Below are 22,451 nucleotides of genomic sequence, written 5' to 3' on the forward strand. Positions count from 1 at the left end.
CTTATCTGGCTGAGAACAAGCAAGTACATTTTGTGCCTTGGTTGCTAAATTTTAATGGCTTTCGTGAAAAGCTAATTTGCAGGATTAAGGCTCAGCTCTCCCAAGGGTTCCCGTTGTCTGAGTGCCAGACCCTCAGGAGCCTGGCGAAAAGTGCAAATGAGGAGCAAGACACTTTGCGTGGCTCCGCATGCAACAGCAGGACCCAGCTTAGGATCCCAAACCTCTGGGTGAGAGCACAGAAGTGCCATGTGCTTTGCTCCGCTTCCTCATGCTTTTTATCCAAAGTGCTGCCAGTCACTCACCTGAACTCAGGCCCTTTGAAATAGCCATTAAAAATAATCCAAGGGCTTGAATGGGCTGCGACACGGTGGGATACACTGCCTGCACCATCCCTGCCTGCTGTGGGCCAGCGCTGGCACCAGAGATGCTGGGGGAGAAGGGAGGGCACCCAGGGGGGGACATCTTCTATCTCCCCCAGCCTTTTTTCTTTCTGATTTTGCTCTCTGACAGTGTCTTTCTGCTGAGCAAACCAGATAAATTGCCTGTGCAATAAATACTGGAAACATCTTCTTACAGGATGTTGATGCTGCAATAACTTTTATCGGCAGCCCAAAATACAACTGCTGGTACCATTTCTGCTCGTGCATCACTACAGGGTGCCTCCTTCCCCTGTTCTTTTTGCCATCCCTCATAAAAACTAATGCACTTTTCAGCAGCGAGCACAGCTGACCTCCGCATCACATATTTTATATTGCAATATGCCATATTGTGTATCTCATGGACTGATGTTGCGACATGCGGTGATGTATTTTGGTCCAGGATTACAGTAGCAATTGCTGGGTGTAATGGGAACACAGCAGTGTGTTTTAGCTCTTTCAGCCTGGTGACCCTTTATTCCAAGGCAAACATTTTTACAGCCCTGTTGTGTTTACTGTCAGAGTAAAAATCTTCATTCATCAGTGAAAATCATCAGCGCGTGTGTGTGAGAGTGTGTCTGCTTCAAGGGGTTGCTGGAGCCTACTTGACATGTGGATGGTTTGGTCTGTGGTATTGATCTCCTAGGCTGATTGGAAGATAATTGTAGGCTGAAGTACTGAAGGCCACTGTTGCAAGCAATTTGTTTTTCATAAAGGATTGCTGAGGCATGAGATGCTTCAATGCCATAGCAACAAGTGTGATGTAATCGCCAGACAGAGAGCAGAAGGATCCTTATTCATGAAGCAATCCCTAGAGAGGCTTTTTCCTGGCATGGAGAACTCTTCTGCTAGTCAGAAACCTCTCACTTTGAATCACCAATATATCAGTCAGAGGCTGGAGGGAGAAAATGTGCAAGACATGAGCTTCGTGTGTGTGGGGAATAACATGCTTTCCTCTACTGTCCCTTTGCAGGTACTGGCTAACGAACAAGGTGCACATCAAGCGACCCACCACCGGCCTCCTCATGTACACCTTAGCCACTCGCTTCTGCAACCGGATCTATCTCTATGGCTTCTGGCCCTTTCCCCTGGACCAGAACCAGAACCCAGTCAAGTACCACTACTACGACAGCCTGAAGTACGGCTACACCTCACAGGCCAGCCCGCACACCATGCCCTTGGAGTTCAAAGCCTTAAAGACGCTGCACCAGCAGGGAGCCTTGAAGCTGACTGTGGGGGAGTGCGATGGGGCCACGTAGGGTGGTCCCCGGCCATTCCTGCACAGCCATGGGAGGAAGGGGAGGGGGCGGAAAGGACGAGTGGTGCCTGGTGGGGTTGGTTGTCTTTGTTAATGCGCAGAACAGTGACACAAATATATATACGTGGTACCTATATATATTGACCTGAGTATTATAACTGTTTGGTGTTCACCAAGGAAGGGGCAGGAGAGATGCGGGAGCATCTGGCGTGACTGGCCTGGGCAAGACCCCTTGCCGTGGGCTTGCTGGGCTTGGAAGGGCGTTCGACCTACGTCCGAAAGGTGTGAAGATGGCCTTGGTTTTTGAGGGTATGTTAGGTGATGGGTAAACGTTAAGCCATTTGTCGTGACTGGTCCAAGGTTGGTAGTTAGTTTGTTTGGCCAAGGACGCCGGCGCTGGCGCTCTGCAGCGAGGCATGTTCTTGGCCCCGTGCTCGTGGTGGGGAGGGGAAGGGGCAGGGAGCGGGGTGGGAAGGGAAGGTTTGTTGGCGGCTCTCACAGCCCAGGGACTGCCTGCGGCACTGAGAAGGACCCGTCTCCTGCCCAGCAGGGACCAGTGCCCAGCAGAGTCGTGTACAGATCCATCTGAAACATGGACCACCGGGCTGAGTGCAGCCTTAGGAGAGGCAAGGGAGAAGCCTCCTGGGCTGCAGCTTGATCTCCAGGAGGTGGTGGGGAGCTGTGCTAAGCTGATACCGGTGACATTTGCTCGGAAAGGAGATGTGAGGGCCTCCAGAGAACTGACGCATCGGAGTTGAGCCGGGCGGACGGTGAGGAGGATGCCGAGCATGTATTTTCTCTTCCTTACCTAAGGAGCTATTCAGAAAGGAGCAAAGGTGCTGGAACGTGGCAGGAAGGAGGTTTGCTGCTGCAAACTGGCACCATTAGTATTAAGTGTCTTACTGTGCCACAGTCGAAGACACTCAACATCTGTCAGGGCTCGTGAAAACCATAAGTACATCTAGCTCTTAATTCCCAAATGCTACCTGCTAAGCAGCCTGCCTTCTCTCCCCGTGCAAAAATAACTGCTGAAATACTGGTGATAGGCCTGAGACCCAGCCAAGCAGAAAGACCGCAGGACTTCGAGGGACTTTGTCAAGTCTAAATAATTTATTTTCACTTTCTTCACAGAGAACCAGTACACAGCGCTGTATTCCTGAAGTCCCGCTCTCTCCTTTCTTTCAAGCTCTGATTAGCTCTTACTCTGAACAGTTAAATAGGATGTCAGATGGATCTTGATGGGATGCTTGCCTAGTGATGAACGTCAAAGAAATTATCTTTGCCCATTGTTTTTTTTCAGAGAGAACCCAAAATATAAAGAAGTTTTTATAACCACATTTGCTTTTCTCCTAAATTTTGGGGGTTTTGAGGGAAACAACTAGATTGTTCTGATTAGCCTGTTTAATTTTATGCTTCTGTAGCCTACTCTATTCGTGTCCTGATTAGCGCTCAGTGCCAAAATGTGGGTGAGTCCGGGGTTCAGTGAGTGCAGTGGGAGAGCAAATAACACTACACAGCCAAGCCTCGGACATGTGCTGCAATGCTTTCCTGACTGGGTTTCATCACCTTTGTGCCTCCTACTGCTGTGTTTTATAAGTCAAAAAGTGTACAGTTTGGGGCTGAAATACTTGACATTGTCTCTTTAAAAACTGAGTGCTTCAAGCGGTAAAAGGAAAAACTCGCTTTCATGTTTTGGGACGTAGAAGCTACTGTACCCGTAGGAGCCTCCAGCCTGCTAATTAGTGTCAGATGAAGATGCCTAAGATTAAGGTATAAGCAACATTATAGTGGATAAATGTGGGCTAATCTGCCACCGAGGGGATGTTTCTTTCCAACTCCAGAAAATGATTTCTTTTATGTTTTTTTTTTAAACCTGTTTTTGTTTTTTTTTTTTAATTTTTACTTGAGTTTAGTTGCACGATAAAGCTAAACCTGGCTGTGAACCTCAGCTTAAGCTGATGGGGTTTCCTGAGATAGGAGGAGACAAAGAGTAAAACTGCAAGATAGAAGAAGTCTGCAATCCCAAGGAGCTTCCCACGATTCAGGAGAGGTTGTTAAAACCGGATAATTCCCTGGTTTGTCCCCAGCGCGGAGGAGGGACAGAGTAGGGATGAAGTCAACTGTTGTATTGAGGGGCCTGGGCCACGGTACTGATTGCTGTTAGCAAACCTTCTTTTTAAATAAAAATACAAGAAATGAAATAAATGTGCAGGGTTTGGGGTTTTTTTTACATTTATTTATTATCATTGACTAGAAGGGTGAGAAGTGGGGCAAGACCATAAAATGCCATGCCAATTAAATGGGGAGACTGTAACCTTCTTTGCCAGTGAATGAGAGGGGAAGGCTGGGCTTATTTACCCATCTGGGGTGGATGTCGGTGCTCTGCAAGTGGGATGTCCAAAGCCACCAGGATGCCCTCGCTGTGCTTACTGAGCTGAATCCAACAGCAGCACAACGGGGGTGTGCTGGGGGGTGAAAAGGGGATGGGAGAAAGGGTTTCTGGTGCCCTTGAAGCAGCTTCTGGGTCAAAGCACAGGCAAGTTATAGGCAAAGTTATTCAGGGGGATGAAATTGCTAGTGATGTTTCTATTCCCAGAATGGGTCCTGCTCACCCCAATTTTAAAAATACGTTAAACCAAGAGTAAGATCCTGCAGCTATTGGAATCAATGGCTGAGCTCCCATTTCACCTCGATGCCGTGCGGGTTGGTCCCTGCTGAGTTCATATGCACAAAACAGAATCTAGAAATTTCCCCTTGCTTTAGTGGGCTGTGAGCAGCTCCTCAGGTTGGAAACACGCTTTATCATCTCTCTTTCCAGCAAATAGCTGGGACCTGGCTTCACCAAGCCGCAGCCCCTGCAACTCGGCAAGCCGTAAAGCCCACATGCTGTTTATGAGCAGCAGGAGCGGAGTTTTGGGTGCACCTTCTGCTCTGCACAGGGAGCGGCAGTGCTTGCAGTGGGTGGATGCTATTTGGGCTATTTTGGGGCAGCCGCCAGCCATCGAGCAGCCGCGGGGCTGCAGCAAGGCAGCTGCCAGATGCTATGGGGACCCAACGGCCGCACCAGGCTGCTGCTTGATGAATTTCTTCATGCCCAATTAAGGCTCTCCTGTCATCAAGAGTGAAACAAAAAAAGAGTATTGATGCTACTCAGGCAGGGATGCAGGTGCATGTGTTGCACCGCGAATGTACTTAACCGCCCTGGATGACAGCAGCAGCTCCCTTCGGTCTTCACTCCTCTGTCCCACTACTCTCTTCAGCAGCAAGGCCAGCCCAAACTGGTGATGCTGGTGGCTTTGGGACGAGGAGCTCCCCCTCCTGGGTTAGGCACATTTGTGCCAAAAGGCCTTTGGATGGTAACAAGTGACCTGAATTTGTAAAATAGAGGTAAACTTTAGTCTCCACCCAGCTAAGCCCCCAGTTTGGGGCTGTGTTTCTCAGCGTGTCTTTTTAGGGCAATAGTTTAATGGGTGCTTCTGGCCAAACCCAATGTCCTTTTCCTCACCGTGTGCCTCTGGTGCATTTTCCCCTTACAACAGCTTGGGGATAAGGGTCTGGTCTTGCCTGCTCAGCCGAGCCACGGCCAGAAGCACAGCTGCCTGCATTGCTTTTCTTTTTAATCGTGGTTCGCTTGGTTACATCCCAGCCTTCAGATCTGCCACATGCTTCTTTGTGTCTCCGGGCTAACAGCCAGCCCAGCCATGAAACCTCACTGCACCGTCCGACGCTGCAGGGCATCGTGGCAAGCGCACGCTCACTCCTGTTTTCCTCTCCCCTTGATTACTCCAGTGATTTTGGTCCCTGGTGAACAAAGCTCGAGGAGCGAACCTGTCATTACAGACCTGTCCAGGCTGAACAATGATCCTTCAGACAAGAAGTTTAATTTGGCTCTCGCTGCGCTCGTTGCTCTGTGCGTGTGCTGCAGAGCCATGCAGAGGAGGAATGCACTAGCACAGCACTTTTGTTCTTCCTATAAAAGTGTATATACATATATATTGATGTGGCTGTTGCTCTCCTGGGGGAGATCTTGCCCATATCTTGCACTGGCACGGAGTACGGCTCCTCTGGTCACGCTGCAGAGTCCGCAGGCTCCAAGAGCTGCCAAGCTCTTCTATAATTAATGCCTTATTTAAAGCTGACTTGGGTGAGTTGCAGAGGCTCCTCTGAACTGCGGCGCAGGACCCCGGCTGCCTCCCGCGCTCTCCAGCCCCTCGCCCGGGCAGGGCTGGCAGAGGCACAACATCCCTCCCAGCCGCCGAACAAGAGGGATGGAGGAGGGACGATCGCCTTCCCCGGAACGCTTCATCAGCCGGGTCTCGGGGCAGGGTCAATAACCAGTCTTCTGCTTCCATCACAGCCCAGATAATTAGTGAACAAAGTGCAAATAGTCCTTGTGAATCAAATTACAAATTTTTAATTTTTTTTTCAAGCTGAGGGTTATTTTTAGTGCTAAGAAACAATGAATCATCTTTTTTTTTTTTTTTTTTGAGATACCAGTCTCACAAACCAGAAAGACACAATATTTTGTTTTGAAGGTGTGATGAAAATTGCTTTCATTTTTACATTCCATTTTGGATACTGCTTGGAAATAACACTGAATACTGTGGACTTCAGTCAGTCTCACTTAAATGACATAAATGGTTTCAGTTGATCCCAAAACAAATTCATTTTTAGTTTTGTGCAAAATATTCTCAGAAAGGTTGCACCATCTACAGATACTGATATATAGTTGTTATTTTTTGACCACCACTCCTTTTAAAGATTTAAACAATACAATTTCATGCTAGAGAGGCTTGAAACTGTGGAAATTAAAGCTTAAAGCTTTGAGAGACCCACAGGGGACAGCAGGGAAGTGGTTTGCTCCAGAGTGCCCCTCAACGCCAGGAGGTAAAACCAGGCGCATAACCATGGTCTCCACTGTAATGCTTTGTTAAACCACATATTTTTTAGCTCTTTCAGTGTTTTGGTTGCTTTCCTTGTTAGGTTTTTGACATTTATGAATGGTTTATTAACACATATTTTCATCTCTAAATGTTACTCCATTGCCCTCGGCACCGGACAGCATAATTTCACTTTGGGGGCCCCCTTTTGACCACATCAAATGCTTTGTAGCTTTCCTTTTCTTCACCTCTACTTAATCTTATTTTTCCCTGTGAAAACAACTGAGCACCCACGAGCTGGCAAGTCTCCTCTGTGACTCCGGTACTGTCACGGGATGGCTCGTGTCCATGCTCCATGTTGGCTCATCTCACTGTGGAAACTACAGCACTCCCAGCTTAAGCTCCAGGTTGGAGAGGCCACCACCAACGGGGAATGGACTCCATCTCTTATTTCTCCCCACCCCAGACAGTTGCGTGTCACCCATGTATGCAAAGAAAGACCTTGGACAGAGGCCTGAATGATAACCAAAAAAATCATCATCCTCTCAAGAGGATCGACTTCTCTCCCAGTATTAGCAACATCAAGGCATTTGGCAATAAGCTCCTTTTCCAGCTGGGGATAGCTCCTGTTCAGCTCCATCAAACCCAGCCCGATGCACGAGCAAAGCCGTCATATGCCAATTACGTTCACAATCCAGCTGAAGGCAGATGCATTTAGCTGCTTAACATCACCTCCAAGCAAACCTACAAGCACTTCTACAAGAATCACAGTCAGCACCCACCAACCCTTCCCACAGGGATGCTCTCACAACCCTGTGCCTGAGCTGAGAATAAACATGAAGTAACAGCACGGATGGAAATACCTCCCTCTTGGTTAGCATAGGAATCCCCAGCACCCAGCCAGCAGCAGCTATCACCCACCCCCTAAAAAAGACACAGGGCAGGAGGAGGGCATTCACCCCGGCCCTGCATACGCCAGGGACAGCCGGGGAGATGCCATCTTAAAGGAGATACCAACCTCCTTTAAGATTGCACAGTGCAGGCACTGAATTTACTGCTCATGTGCTCAAAACAGGGCCGAGCTCTATCTGTTGCATTGTATCGATGGGAAAAACGCAGAGTTTGAGCATGGATTAGGCACTAGGGCAAATAGTGTCCCTGAATGCCGAAAAGCAGTTGGGGGTGTTGTCCCCCCGCAAAGTGCCTGGCCAGAACAAACCTTCTGGCGCTGCCAGAGGAGCACAGCCAGCAATAAAAGTTAAGTCCCTCTATGTTGAAATGGTGGCAGGCCATCTGACACTAATCCTGTGCCTCCAGCAAACAAAACCTCCCAGGCGTTGTGAAATATCCACAGCTATTTGCTGGTTTGGTTGCCTGGAGAAATTCCTCCAGCGGGGGCTGATGAAGCACTCCATGTTCTTGCACAACCCAGGCAGCAAAGGTTAAAGCACATTATAGGAATGTAATGGATTTTTTAACTAGCACTCTGGAAAGCCTGACACACTGCTTTCTAGAAAATGTTGCAATTTAGGCTTCAGCAGGAACCACAGAGCAAGGAAAACATGCTTGGACCATCAGTCTTGTAGTGTCTTGCTGCACAGGTTCTAGATGAACTTGCTTAACTCGGCTTGTGTCTGAAAATGACTTTGGATTTGAGATTGCTAGAAAAGAGGAGAAGAGGCACGCTCTATTCCTGGACTGCACATTAGTGTTCCATATGGGTGCAGAGCCAAAGCATATGGACCTCCATCTGTTAGGCAGGCCTGGCCTGGCCCCATGGATGGTTTATAATGCACGTAGATTCATCCAGACTTGGGATTCCTCCAAAGCAAGAGGCGAGCCAATGACTCAAATATTGTGTAAAGCCATTGAAACTAATGGCACTAAACAAGTCATTTGTCTCCTGTTTGATTTTACTTGCTGTAAAATAATGAATTAGTTATGGGGGTGGGTGAATGTTGTGTTATGGATGGAAGCTTTGAAAGAAACATGGTTAAAAGAAAACAAAACAAAAATCATCCTAGTTATTCTGTATCAGCTTACTGCAATGTATTTTTCCCCAGAAGGTAAGCCGTGTCCTTCAACTTCAATAACACGGAATTTATGCTCCATTTGTGATCAGATTTAAAGAGGTTTGCAATCATATTTCACAAAACCTTCAATGACAAATTCAAGGAAGCTGGAGAAAGGACTCCTGAAGTTCTTCCATAACGAAGACAACTCTAGGAGAACTAAACTTTGCTCCTACAAGGTCTATATTAACCACAAGCACTGGACTTGGATGTTTTCTTTTCTTTAAAACAAATGATGAGCCCCAAAAGACTCCAGGTCTTAGCATGCAATGCTGTTCCTTGCATCGAGAAGCCAGCGTGTGGTGGGACACATCCTGATCTTGCTGAAGTCAAGAGGCAGCTTCCACCAAGCCCAGCGGCTCCACGATTTCATCCACCACTTCAGAAGGTCACATCTCTGTTTTGAAGGATGGACCTCAGCAGCTCAATTTCAGGCACCATAATGGAAAAATTTCCGCTGAATTTTTCTGCAGGATTGTGTGGGACACATGATTAAAGCCGTGGGATGACCGCCAAGGAGATGGGCTATTGTGTCAGCCCCTGGGAGAGTTCATAGCAGAAAAAAAACCTACCTCCACTAAAAGAATTAATTACCATGCATGTTAGCTCTGTGGTTTGGGGAAATTATGGTGGCCTGATTTCCTTCAGTGCTTTCGTTCCTGGCTGGAAACCAGGGGAGTTGTTGAGGTTGCTGACTTAAGACACCATAAAAAATGCCTGGAAATGACTGGGCAGGCGTTATGATTTGTAACCTATATGTCTCACCTGCCTTGAGTACGGCCTTCACGGCATCTTTTCTCAGGATTTTATGGAAGGGGCTGATTTACAAACACGCCAGCCTGCTCCCGGGCTTTCCGGGAGAGACCAGGAGGGCACAAATTTCTTGGCTCAAAACTATCTGAGAAGCCATGCAGCTCTGAACACCCTGTGGTTTATTTTTGGAAGAAGTCATTTTAGTAATTGAATGTGTTAAATGAAATGCAATTAGGGATGGAGAGAAGGTGTTACATGTGTGTTGGAATAGGAGCCAGTTCCTTGCCAAAGGAACTGTTAAAAATGTCGACCCCTGAGTGTGCTGCAGGGCAAAGGGGGCAGAGAGGAGGTTCTGTAGGGGTGCGCAGTTATTTAATGAGTGTTTAATGAGAAACAGGGTATGGAAACACTTGCATCTGTGATGTGTCCTTTATGGTCTTCCCAAGTTTTTAATTAAAAACGCAATAAAAGCATGACTATAGGAAACCAGGATGTTTTAAAAATCATCTGCTATAAATTGTTTGGGAGGGGGGGAGAAAATGAAAGAACAATTGTTTGTATAAAAGCATTCAGGACACTGAGTTCACATGGAGAACTAAACCCTTTGGGAAAGGTTTTCCTGTCAGGAAGCACGTGCTGCACAAGACAATAAAGTGCAGGGGAGCTTCTGTGCTGCCACGGGGACCTGCCAAGTGGCTGTCTCCCCATCGGATACATCTGGCCACCAGAAACGCAGTACACGCCAGAGGATGGGGAGCGTAACCACGCACCAGGAGGTGGGATGTGGAGGACATTGGGATTTGGGCTGGAATGATTTTTGGATGGCTCAGAGGGGTTTCAGCTGTAATTTCCGAGATGATACAGCACGATGCGTTTTGCGCTTGGTGACAGACACCCTAAAAACATTTTGTGCAGCACCTGTTGCCTCTGACAGAGGCCATGGGAGCAAAACGCTGGCGCATGATGGAAGGGAGTTAATGAGGCCTGGAGAGGCTGCTGCAGGGTGTGCAGGCATCATCTCGGGCTGTTTTAACGGGGTTATATGAGTTTGGGGTGGTTCATGGCCTTGGAAGGGATGAGGGCTTTGCTGCTTACTGCTGTGGATGCCCAGTCCATCTGGAGATAAATGCAGTGGACATCCCTGTGAGCCGGACCCCTTCCTCATGCCCCTGTGTATGCACATTTCTCAGCAGAGAAGGGAGCCCTGGGCACACCTCCGGTGCCCACCGAGCCTGCTGACCACCCCAGCACTCCCTGACTCTTTCTTCATCTCTCCCATGACCTTGGTGCCTTTAGATCTTAGTTTTTACTCTGTGTGCTACTTTGCTTTTTGCAAGAAAAGAGCTGCCTACATCCCAAAATGGTCCTTGTTGCTCTTGCAGAAGCATCCTGGATGGGTTTTCTGTCTGCTTTCCAGGTGAGTTCAGTGAAAGCCCACAACAGCCGTGGCTCCAAGCAGCCCCCGAGGGCCACGGTTCCCTGAGCTTGTAGCTTAAACGGAGATTAGCTTCTAAAATTTAACGAGGATCTCTGTGAAAACAGAGTCCCAAGGATAAAACAACAACCGAAAAAAAGAAGCCCATTGAATACCCATCCAATTAGGGCTTCCAACTGATCCTCATTAAACAGCCGCTCCTGACATTTGACAGCGCAGTTTAGATTAGAGCAGTGAAAAATCCCCTTGAAAAGGCAGATTGACATTTTGCAGAGGAGTGTTTTCCTGGTAATACCACTGGCTTTAAACCCCCAGCTTTTACCCTAACATGGAAAGAAAAAAAAAAAAGCCCTGGGCTTGGGAAAGGGGTAAGGAACAGCCACGCTGGCTGGCGGGGAAACTCCCGGTGACCAAACTCCTCTCCGCAGTGAATGCAGGCAACCCCTGGCCTTGGCTGTCCACGCGTAGGGTCCTCGAAAGGGAGCATTTAATAAGATACAGAAGCTCAATTTTTTTGGCTCAGCTGAATATGAAATCGCCATGGCAACCTTTCTTCTGAGGTGATCCAAGTCAGGTAGCAACAGCAGAGATGAGTTAAAGGTCATCCCTGCAGAGGAAGATGGGCACGGATGAAGCACTTTAACAAGTCCCAGGGGAGGTGGCATTGAAAAGCCACCCGAAGGGCTCAGCCAGATCTGTGAAGGGAGAGAAATCCGGGCGCAGCAGTCATTTGGGATGCTCCTGGCCGAGAAGCCAGCAACGTTTCCCAGCCAGTCAGCAGTGCCCAGAGGTCACTCCCATCAGGGCACTGGAGCCATGAGATGTGGGTCCAGCCACAGGTCTCCAGGACCTGGAGAAAGGCTGGCTTAGTGGCTGGGTAGGAGCTGGGGAAAACCTTTGCAAGCAAATGCTCCTGCTCCGGAGTGAAAGCAATAGCTGTGTGCAAAAAGTGAGACCTCATGCTCCAGTAGGAAGATACAGGGGGGAAATAATTTTTAAAATCATCTAAGACTAGTTACAAACTGATTTGCACCAGCACTTACACTTCCAAATGCCTGAGGTTCTTTGAGAAACATCCACTCCAGCTTCGGACGAAGGGCTCAACGCGGTTTATGACGATGAGCCAATGCTGTTGCCCTCACTCCGCAGATGAGGAAAACAGAGGCATGGAGGGTTTTACCATCATCTCCATAGCTAAAACCAGGCACTTAAAAAGCAAAGGCGGGTGCCCTGTATTTCTGCAAACCATTTAGCCAAGTGCTCACTCACAGTGTTTTGGGCATTACAGGGCTGGGGTGGCTTGGTCTAAGTGACCCACCGCAGATCAGGCAGCAAGTTAGTGGCAGGGCCAGAGACAAAACTTCAGGTTTCCTGGCTCCTGGACCTCTGAGCTGCTCCTTTTATCATACCAAAATACCCTTTCCAGGTGGCAGCCGCCAGACAGAGGCGTGTGGCAGAGACAGCCCAGCCTCTGCCAGACCTGGGCGTGCAGCAGATCTGGGGACGCTCACCTCCACTCCGGCTGGGTCATCGCGACCCAGAGTAGGGGTGGGAGAACAGGGCAAACACCCATGAAAGGCTCCTGCCATTTCAAGATGCATCTCTCTCACAGAAGGAAGTACAAGCTCTGGAGCTGGTAACTCCAGAGCTGAATCTTCCAAATCATAACATTTTTTCAGCATAATACCTCTGGGACTCTTTCTGTATGCCATCTATTTTTAATTTTGTTATGTTTCTCTGGTTCTCAGGGTCTTTTTTCAAGCTTTTTCCCTGTAACCATGAGGGCTAGAAACTCACAGCTTTTGTTGTATTAATGAAAGCTAGGCATCTCAAATAATCTCAAGTTCAAGAGCTGTGACTTCAAAAACGCCATGTATCATATGACTGGTGAAAAAAGTTGTGCAAGCTCACAGCACTCCTTTTCCCCATCCCTGCAGAGCTCAGCTTTTACCTGGCGCTCACATCACGCTCTCAGCCATAACTTACTTTCATCTCCACCATGGCTGCAGCTCCTAGGTCAGGACCTTCACTGTTAGAAATCAGGTAGGAAAAAAATCTCCTTGGGGTAAGCTCAATGACTGGGAGAGAAACCAGAGGTTCAGGAGATCTTAAGGGCTTGGTCTCGCTGCTGTACTGCTGGGAGCAGAGACCTTAAGAGCCAGAGCCCTCACCAGCAGTTTTAGGCAAGCCCCAAGTGGAAACTCCTACCACCTCCAGCCCTGCTGCCTCTAAGCCCCTTTGCTTGCTACACACATTTCAAAGCCTGCCTGCACACATTACACTGGTGGATTTGTCCAACCCAATGTGTATTTACTTCCAACAAAAATGTCTCCCTAGCTCTATTTTGGAGGGAGGAGATCAAGAAAACGTGGGTCTGAAATGAAGCCCAAAGAAAGGGCAGTGGGGAGACTGTGGTCTGCAAAACACGTGGAGGTTGCAACCTCCCCAGACCCCAGGAGTTTGCTGGTTCTTGCCAAGATTTCTGCTTCTCTAACCAAAGCCACGTGCTCGCTGCTGGCCCCAGACCTCCCGGCTGCAAAACCGTCTGAACACAGCGTTATACAACTGCTTTGTGCCCGTTCCTCTTTTCAGAAATTGGGTCAAAATAAACCATTCTGCTCTGCTTGTGAGAAGGGTCAGCCTGCACCTTCCTCAGCCATTAGAAGCTGGAGTTGCCGTTCGACTTGTCATCAGAGCTGCTCTAATTTGAACTAATGACTAGGAAACTCATTGCTGATTACAGGGCACTGCCAGGCTCCTCGCTGCCAGCGTGCAACGGCAACAAAAAAACAATCTCCCCCCCAACCTGGTAGGATAATATTTCATAGCATTGCCAAAATAGGCTTCAGCCATTTATTTTGACAGCTGTAGTTTTAATTATTTATGATAAGACTTTACAATGTGCTGGTAAATGGACTGCAAGGCATTTCATAAAAAAACAATGAAGTCTTGCAGTGGGCTTGTCTCAGGGCTGTAATAAACCAGGAGGGAGAAATGGGGAAAGGCTGTACCAAAGGACCCGGACTAGCAATCTTCTACAGACCACAAGGAAAAGCTGTTTCCTTTTGGGCAGCTCAATAGTTATAAAGCTGAGCGTGTGGATAGCTGAAAACTTTGAGGCAGGACACAAATTTACTCTTTTTTAAGAGCACAGACTTGTTGCAGGAGGGAGGGGACCTGTCAGCAGGAAAATCAGTGTGCTCCATCCCTCTGCAGCTTTAATCCCACCCTACCCACCGGGCAGGAGAAGAGCATTCCCACCCTGCAGACAACTCTGGAGTCTCAGCATTCGCTTTCTTGGGGAATAAAGACAAAAGCCACAATTTTCACAGAAGAGAAAGCTACACAAATGCGCACACACGGGGATTTAGAAAGACTAAAAAGCTTTCAGCCTGTCCAACATTCACCCGTGTTGCTGAAATGTTTGGCATCACAGTTTGGATATAACATGCCCTGGTGCTCCTCTGTTAGCCGCAACACTTCACTGTGGGGCTGCGGGGTCCACGAGACACCTCGTGGGTTAGATAAACGTGCCTGAAATTTGCAGGATGGGTCATCTTGACATGACTTGGTTTTTCTCAGTCAAGAACATCTGTAAAAGTCATGTTGTTCCCATGAAAACTTCAAGCACACAGAATTGAAAATTTCATCAGAAGTATATTTAATGGGAATTTTTTTCCTGGTGGTACTAGGCAGGCCTTAAAATGTGTGAACTTAAGGAGATAATTTAGTATCTCTGCTGCAGCTCTTCATTTTCTAAAGGAGGAGAGAAACAGTAGCCCACCTTGTTAAAGCTCTTGGAGATAGATTGCTGGAGAACATTAAATAAAAGCTCACCGTTACCGTTATACGAGGGAGCCTTCGAGGTCTTGCCATTCTCTTGTGAGGTTGAATTTGCACCATAACTGGTGCTTGATTAATCTGTGCCCATCACAAAGGTTGTGCCAGAGATACCGCAATCATTACTTTAGTACTAGTCTGAGGGGACCCATCACTTCAGAGATGATTTTAAAGAGGAACATGAAATGAGCTGAGACTTAACACCTGCACATCAAGAGAAGATAGATGTAGAAAATAAATTGGTATCTCAGGCAGAGGGTCAGGCTAATCACCTGCAGGTTCTGTTTGCTTGTGTTTCTAACACAGCAACCAGACTAGATTTAGTCCATGTTAAAAATAAAAGCAAATTAGTATGTCTGAATCTTTGAGACAGGATTCAGGAGAGATCCCTGCTCTGGCAAGTGCCTTCTGCCATGATTTCCCTAGTATGAGACATCCCTTTGCAGCGAGACGCGGCTGTGCCGTACCCACGCTGAAGGACAGCAGCTATGCTCCAACTCCGAGCCAACCAAACTTCAATAACTGGCTAAGCCATCCCTGAACAGTGTGTGCCCATCTCTGCTGGCCTCCCTCTTCTGTGGTCATTTACAGCAGTTTAAAGTCCCACCGGGTCATTTCCATGGTCATACTGAATTAATATAAATGACTGCAGAATATGCAGGGCAGAGGAGACAGGCCGGCACTCGGCAGAGCGTTTTGCAAAGAGGATTAGCAGCTGTGGGGGGATGATTATTATCATTAACGATGTCAGAAGGGAGGCAAGCGGAGAGTTCAGTATTTAGTATTTTGACAAAAGCCCCAGGGTCCAGATTTGCAGTCAAATTCTACAAGGTGTTCTGTGCTGAGGCTTACAAAAAACAAGGTAGAATGTTTATTACACTAATAATTCTTCAGTTAATGTCAAGACAGGTGAACAGGGTATCTAACACTTGATCCCCCGATAAGGCTTTGGCAATTGCAAATGCTAAAATGACCGATGAGACTACACAGGTTGCACAGAGGTAGCAGCACACAGGCTGCCGGGGATTCAAAAAGGGCTAATTGCCCAAACCTGCCAAGAAACTGTCTGTGCCCTGGCTCTTGACCTCCACACAGCCTGAAATCCAGCGTGCTCTGTCTCTCCGACATCAAACACACACCGAGGATGTGTCTGGACTGGCCATGGCAGCTCCGGCTCTCGTGCAACACGTGAGCATGCCGCACTGACGACCTGAGCACGCCTCTGCAGAAGACCGTGATCCTCCTCTGAGCCTCATATTGCTTCAAAGGGTGTTTTTTTCTGCAGCTCCAGCTCCTGAATCTGAGTCCATGCTCAGTTTTTATTTTCAAAACCCTAACTAGAAGATCTTGCAGGTGGCAGGGTGTGCAGAGAAGTGTGCAAACAGGTGTCTACTGAGACATTCAAAATAATTAGGAGACAACCCTATATAAAACACAATAAAGTACCAATGAATAAACAAATAAGCTTAAATTTGGATCTTTTCAAACCCTTTCAAGCCAGTGTTTTGGCTTTTGGGTGCTTGAGAGCCTGAGGAGGGACAGGAGCAGCAGTAGTGCAGAACACGGGTCTGGAGGCAATAGGTGGAAGGGAAACTTAGAGCTGTGATTCAGAGAGGGGAGCAGGACTTACCGTTTCGTGCTCCCTAGAGGGAGATCCTGGTTCACTTTGCTCTGCTAAAGAGTGGCCTGCTTGGCCTAGGACAAGCCACTTAACTTTTTCCATAGTAGTGAGCCTTGATAGTTGCTGAACGGGTGAGATGTACATCTCCCACCGGCACCCCAGGCATCCTTGGTTCCTTACACAACAGCCACTCCAGGGTGCTCACAGCCCTTTCAGTACAAGCACAATATCGGCTTGCAAACTGTATTTCCAAGCCAGTCTAGTGCATCTCAATTTTCCTAAAATAGGACACCTCCCCCCCTGTTCTGGACCTTTGAGGCTGGTTTCCCCCATCTCAGGGACAGCAGCAGGGCGCTCGCAGGGCTCGCAGGGCTGTTACTTTACTCTGCAATTTCAAACCTGGGAAATGTAGGTCACTGATCTTCAGCATGACCTACATTCACAGCTCCAAATAAGCCCCTTTTGCCAGTGCTGATGTTTTCTAGCTTCGGGTTGAATCTGGAATCCACACATGAATGCCCTGTTTTGCCTGGGTGTCCAAGGAGGGAAGTTATGACCGTGCGCAAGCAGATGCTGCCTAGGCCAGCCATGTCCTGCACACATGGCTGCAACGATGCTCTGCCCAAGCCAACAGCAAGCTCGGGTCTCTGTGTGAAGGTATCCGCTCGCACAGGACTGTATTTTTGCCTTACAGGAGAAGGATGGACAACAAAAGGAATTTCATCGTTCCTGTTGTCTTTCTAATACATTGAATGGGGCTGGCAGGAGCAAACGAAGGCGCACCCACCGCGTGGCAGCCCCTGGCAGAAGCACGGGCAGACTGCAGCTGCGGCAGCTCCAGCAGCGATGTCCTGGCTTGGCTGCCATCGGGGGCACTCCTGCCATTGGCTTGACTGGAGGCAGGTTTTTCAATCCAGCTCCTCCTTCACATGGAGAAGGAAAAAAAAACTGGCAGGTGCTTTTTGTGAATACGGGAATTCTTCGTATGCTTCATCCATCCCTTACAAAAGTGCCAATTTCACTGATCCTTTCAGACCTCGTCTTCACTCCATCCATCATGTCACCTCAACACCTAGAATATCTTTAGTCTTGAGACAATATGAGTAATACTGACTGGATTTTGTGCACAGGGAAAAAGGGAAAGCCCTCACATGCCTGCTACATTCCCCAGGTTTCGGAGGACACTTAAAATGGTGCTAGACTATTATTAGTAACTCCTTCCACAAGCTAAACATGAAAGAAAAGACAAAATAATCTGAAGGAAGAGGAATTAGGTAAGAAAAGGGGGAAAAGAGAAAAGGAGCATCCTTGTATGCCCTGGGACAAGGTATGGGAGAAAACATCATTCTTGGTGCCCACATACCCTGAGGAAGGCGTGTAATAGCTAACAGCAGCCACCCAGGTCACCTAGCTGTGCTTGGTGGCCTTTGAGTGACATAGTAACATCTGAAAGGACAACGGTGTTCGCCAGGGCATGTCTCCAAACGCAGGATAGCCTGGCATCAGGGTCACAGCATGGCTTGAAGAGCTGGGGGAACACAAATAGCCCAAACTCTCTCCTGAACTATTTATTTCAAGACTCAGGTGCATTGGACAAATCACCAACGATGCTCCTTTTCTCTTCTTCCCATCAACAGCTTTCTGAGGCTGCCCAGGGAGAGACGTATTTGTCACTGATTTCATCTTACTATCGGCTGATGGGAAACAGGTCAGGCACTTCTGTTTGATTTAGGACCAGCACACTGATCCCAGCACCGAGGGTCCGGCTCCGACCAGCGCAGCCTCCCAGAGCCTTCCCGGGAACCACACACCACTTCTGCCCTTCCCCAGCTCTTTCATCATGTCTTGTTTATGTTTGGGTCCCATATATAATGTGTGAATGTAGGTCATTGCAAAGACTGTGTCTCAGCAAACTGTGAAATCTCAGCTTAGCCTCTTGTCTTATGTGCAAGAGGATTTTCTCACCTCCTATGGCTCCGGGCTGCTGCTGCACTGAGTTCTTCCTTCTCAGTGAGTCCATGCTCCCCAGCAAGTGTCAGGAAAACTCATCTCAGCAGTGATGGTAAATACCCTCTGACAATGTAAACATTGCAGGCTGCAGACCTCCTCGGGAAGAAAAGGAGGTTGAGTTGAATATCTTTCATGCAACCACCCATCCACTATCCCCAATGCCATTAAAACCTCTCTATCGTGTCTCCCTTCTGTGCACTGGGGTGAAAAGAAAATCAATCTCTCTTGTGGCATCAATATTCTTGCAAGCAGTGGGATAGCTCCACATTTGTGTTGGTGGCAGCGGGAGCAGGATCCGTCCTTCTGGCTCTTTATTGCTGGGGAGGCAAAGTCAAAAAAGCAAAACAACGCATCCATATACTGAGAACGAAATAAGGGCTTGTTTGCTGGGAACTGGCAGCACACGATACCCACCCCGTTCTCTCGGCAGCACCGCAGCTGAACTGGCTGTATTTTTGGCAGGAACCCTTCCTCCTTCTTTCACTCGTGGTCAGTACGCACTTCACCAAAGCCTAATGCAGGCTGAATGACACCAAGCTGTGAAACCCCCGGGGCTCTCAGAGGTGCCACACTGCATTTCCAAACACCCCACTGACGAGAGCCGGCCAGCAGGACATGACGAAGAGAGAGATGTGAGTGAGGTGATTTAATGTATTGGCCATGTTAAATGTGTAGGGGCAGGGTCTGAGCCGACCTCCACAACGGCCAAGGTGGCAGGAACAGATTCTTCCCCCAGCTCTTCAATCCATGCTGTGTCCCCTGCGCCTTCCTACCTCCATCCCAACAAGGCTTCTAAGCCAACAGGGCAGGTTTTGCTCTGTGCTAAATAAAGGTAGCTCTTAACAAGGGCTTTTGGTCTCTGACCTAGCAGCTCATGCATTTTTGGGAGGGTCAAAGATGTGGGGTGCAAAAGCTGAGCGCTGCAGTATCACAACCCCTGACTAACGCCCCACCTGCTAAAAACTTGTTATTTGTATTCTGCATGCAGGTTTCCTCTGTTTACACACATTTGTATTAGGCCTTATTAGGCTTCATTGAAGTATTTTCAGGTTCTGCAGAAAAACAAAATGCCAAAGGAAGCCTAAAATGCTGGGTTCCTAATGTCCTTCCTCAGATTTCAGCTTTTTAGACAGCACATCAAAAAAGGAACATAATGAAGCTGCTGTTATTACTAATGCCTTCCACATTATGAGAGTTGCAGGGAACAATTAAACGGCATAAAAGATGTGCTGCTACACTTGGGTACGCTGCCAAACTGGCTCGATCCACCTTCTCTCCCCTACTTCTGTTCTTCCCCACCTGCTCCCCGTCAGAAGGCAAGGCACAGCCAGTTTGCTCCGCTTCCTCTGAAATTCAAATCAAAGAAAACTCCAAACGCTCCGAGTTCCTTTCAGAAAAAGAAAATAAAATGAGTGCAGAAAACGTCACCTTCCAGAGGCTTTTGGCCCGTAACAGCGGCAGCCCCTTGATGCCTCCGGTGCAGGGCAAGTTGCACAGCAGCTCTCCGTGAAGGGAGGAGACGCACCTTGCACCCGGATGCCTGTTCTGCTGCTGAAAAGCCCAGCAGGTCTCCTCAGTTCTCTGTCCAAGCTTTTATGAGCCAGACTCATTAATCACCTCTCCCTTACCAAAAGAGACCTTGCTACACACTCCCTGCTTGCCAGCTCTGGATCGAAAAGAGACGGCTGCGCTTACCAGGGTTTTGGCCTGAGGTTTCTTGGAGCTTTAGGTTTTGCAGCCCTCTGTGCAGGATGGTTATGTCCTGCTCGACCTGTGAAGCCCTGGTTAAGAGATGGACCTCTGTGAGGTCTTTCCCGTGGCTCAGGCTGCACGGGTTGGCAGGAGCTGCAAGTTCAGCCTCGCAGAAAGCCAGCCGGCTGTGCAGTGGGCAGCAACGCCAAGCCCAGCCACACAGTTAAACGGCTGAATAACGCTGCCCTGGCATGGGGGTAGCAAGTGTCATTCATTTTATGGCTGGAAGCAGCCAGGAGAAAGCATCTTCTAGGGCTAGGAAATGCACACAACACCACTGAAGCTGTTGGAGGGTTTTGCCTTGTATTGTGAGGCTCTGGACACACGGCTACCAAAAACAGTACGTTCCACCAGTGCCCTGGGAGAAGCACGGCCACGGTGCAAGCACTGGGATAGCCTCAGCATCCTTGCACTTAAAGGGCTGTGATTCAGGGAAACTCCGTAACTCAGAAACCTTCAGCCTACAACCAGGTCTTTACGCAAGCTGCCAACTCTGTTTTGGATCTGTAACCTTGTGCCTTCTTCATTGGGCTTCCTCCTCCACCTGAGTCTGACAGATGAGGACTGGGGTGGAAGTAGTATCTTTAGCAAGGAAGGCACCTGGCAGGCCTTGGGTCACTTGATGGGATGCTGGTCAAAACTAGAAAATTACAAAGGGCACAAGTGGAGTAATCACTGCAAGTGGTACAAGGTGGCTGGGAGATGCCTCATTAGCAAAGAGCTTGTGGAGATCAGAGCAGCTCGATGCTGTTGACAAGGATGCATCTCCAGGGGCTTTCTAGAGACAGGTAAGGTTAAAAAAAGGAGTTCAGAGGGTTTTTTTGGAGTACCTAGAGGGTGTTTTATTTTTATCTTTAAGTGAAGTGGTGATGGTGTCGGAAAATATCTGTGTACACGTGCCTGTTTGCTGCTTGCACCTGTCTCTGAGCATCTTTTGCCTGCAAAATCCAGCTTTGATACTGGCAATGGGTGAGCAGTCTGTGACTTCCAGCGTTAGCAGGGTGGGGTGTGGGGAGGTGATGGGACACCTGTATCTGGTCTTTAGGCTTGAATCCACCAAGGAGGGTGTCAGCACTCTCTTCAAAACTCCTGAAGCTTAAAATAGCTGGCGATGAAGTGGCTGAGTGCAGTAATGGCAACTTGGAGAGTGAGCGCAGGGCGTGTTGGACCAGTGCTCTCCTACGGCTGTAGGGCTGCGCTATGTTCTTCTGGGTTTATAGCAAGCAGAGCAGGGAATTGATACATCTTGAGTGCCATGTTCTGTATTTGACATCTAATGTGTTATTTTTGAGCCATCTTGCGTGTGTATTTTCATTCTCGCAAAAGGCTCTTGCCTGTTTGCTTTCACACTAATGAGATATTCTCACTCATTTCTTTGTTACGCCAGCTCTAATTTCCAAGTCTTTGACATGAGCAACCGTTTTTCTCTGAAAGGCTGGGATCACATGGCAGGATTATAAATTTACTCCTGAAATGCTCCATTAATAAATAATAAAGTGTTTATAAATATGCAAAATAGATTATTAGTCAATTCTACAAAATCTTGGCTACAGGAGCATAAAAGTGTGCCCTGCAGCTTGTATATCTATTATAAAAAAGAGGAAGAAACTAAAAAGAAATTCAGGTTCCCTTTTTAACTTCCAAGCAGCAAATGCTGAATAATTTACTTCTGATAGTGATTACGTTAAAAGCAAATCATTTATTTCCTTGAACAGTAGCAAACAATGCGCTGCAAATATGTGATTTTAAAAATATTACATATACTCAGAGGGACAGAGTAAGTTGTTTGTCTGAACAGCTCGTTAAGTAGCAGCTCTTCAGCAAAAACCTCACCCTGTCTGTAAGTATCCTGAGTGGTATTATTGTTTTATTTAAGCTTAGCAAGCTTCAGGAATGCTAATGCTAATACCACTTAAATAGACCTGACTCTCAACTACAGGAGCTCAGACTGGAACCTTGAATTAAGTCACGCGGAAGTTTGCTCGTTACCACGCAGTACCACCAAAGGGTGGCCCATGGCCATGCAAGAGGAGAAGCGAGCGTGCCTGGGTGACCTGGGGCCACGCGCTTTGCTGTGCACAGACCATGGCGAATGTCACCTCGGAGTGTTTTGATTTATGGTGTAGCACAGCCTCTGCATTCCGCACCTGCAAACTCCGTCCCCAAGCATAGGGTGGTTTTAGGGACAGGGTTAGAGCCTGGAGTGCCAAACAGTTGACCTGTGCTGGGGGATGGATATTCATTGCTGCTGTACAGGCTGGGCACGTGGATTTTATTAGCTGGAGGGTTTGTGTCGCTGAGTCAGCCTTGGGGATTAGTGGGTCCCGAGGATCTCAGGAGCGCCCTGGACAATGTCTGCTTGTCTAGCAAGACCCATCCTTGTCAGTAGGCTGTTGCAACAATATTTTGTCTCG

General features: G+C 48.1%; 1 protein-coding gene across 1 annotated transcript in view; it reads left to right on the forward strand.

The window, feature by feature from the left end:
• ST8SIA2 (ST8 alpha-N-acetyl-neuraminide alpha-2,8-sialyltransferase 2) overlaps window positions 1–1,810 on the forward strand; it is a 35,113-nt gene extending 33,303 nt beyond the window's left edge. Inside the window, exon 6 of the mRNA XM_076347968.1 lies at window positions 1,390–1,810. Within this exon, the coding sequence (XP_076204083.1) occupies window positions 1,390–1,675 (286 nt within the window). The 3' untranslated portion in view covers window positions 1,676–1,810. The remainder of the gene's footprint in view (window positions 1–1,389) is intronic.
• Window positions 1,811–22,451: the final 20,641 nt, after the last annotated feature.

The sequence above is a fragment of the Aptenodytes patagonicus genome, chromosome 10 (assembly GCF_965638725.1).
Source record: "Aptenodytes patagonicus chromosome 10, bAptPat1.pri.cur, whole genome shotgun sequence".
NCBI classification, from domain to species: Eukaryota; Metazoa; Chordata; class Aves; order Sphenisciformes; family Spheniscidae; genus Aptenodytes; species Aptenodytes patagonicus.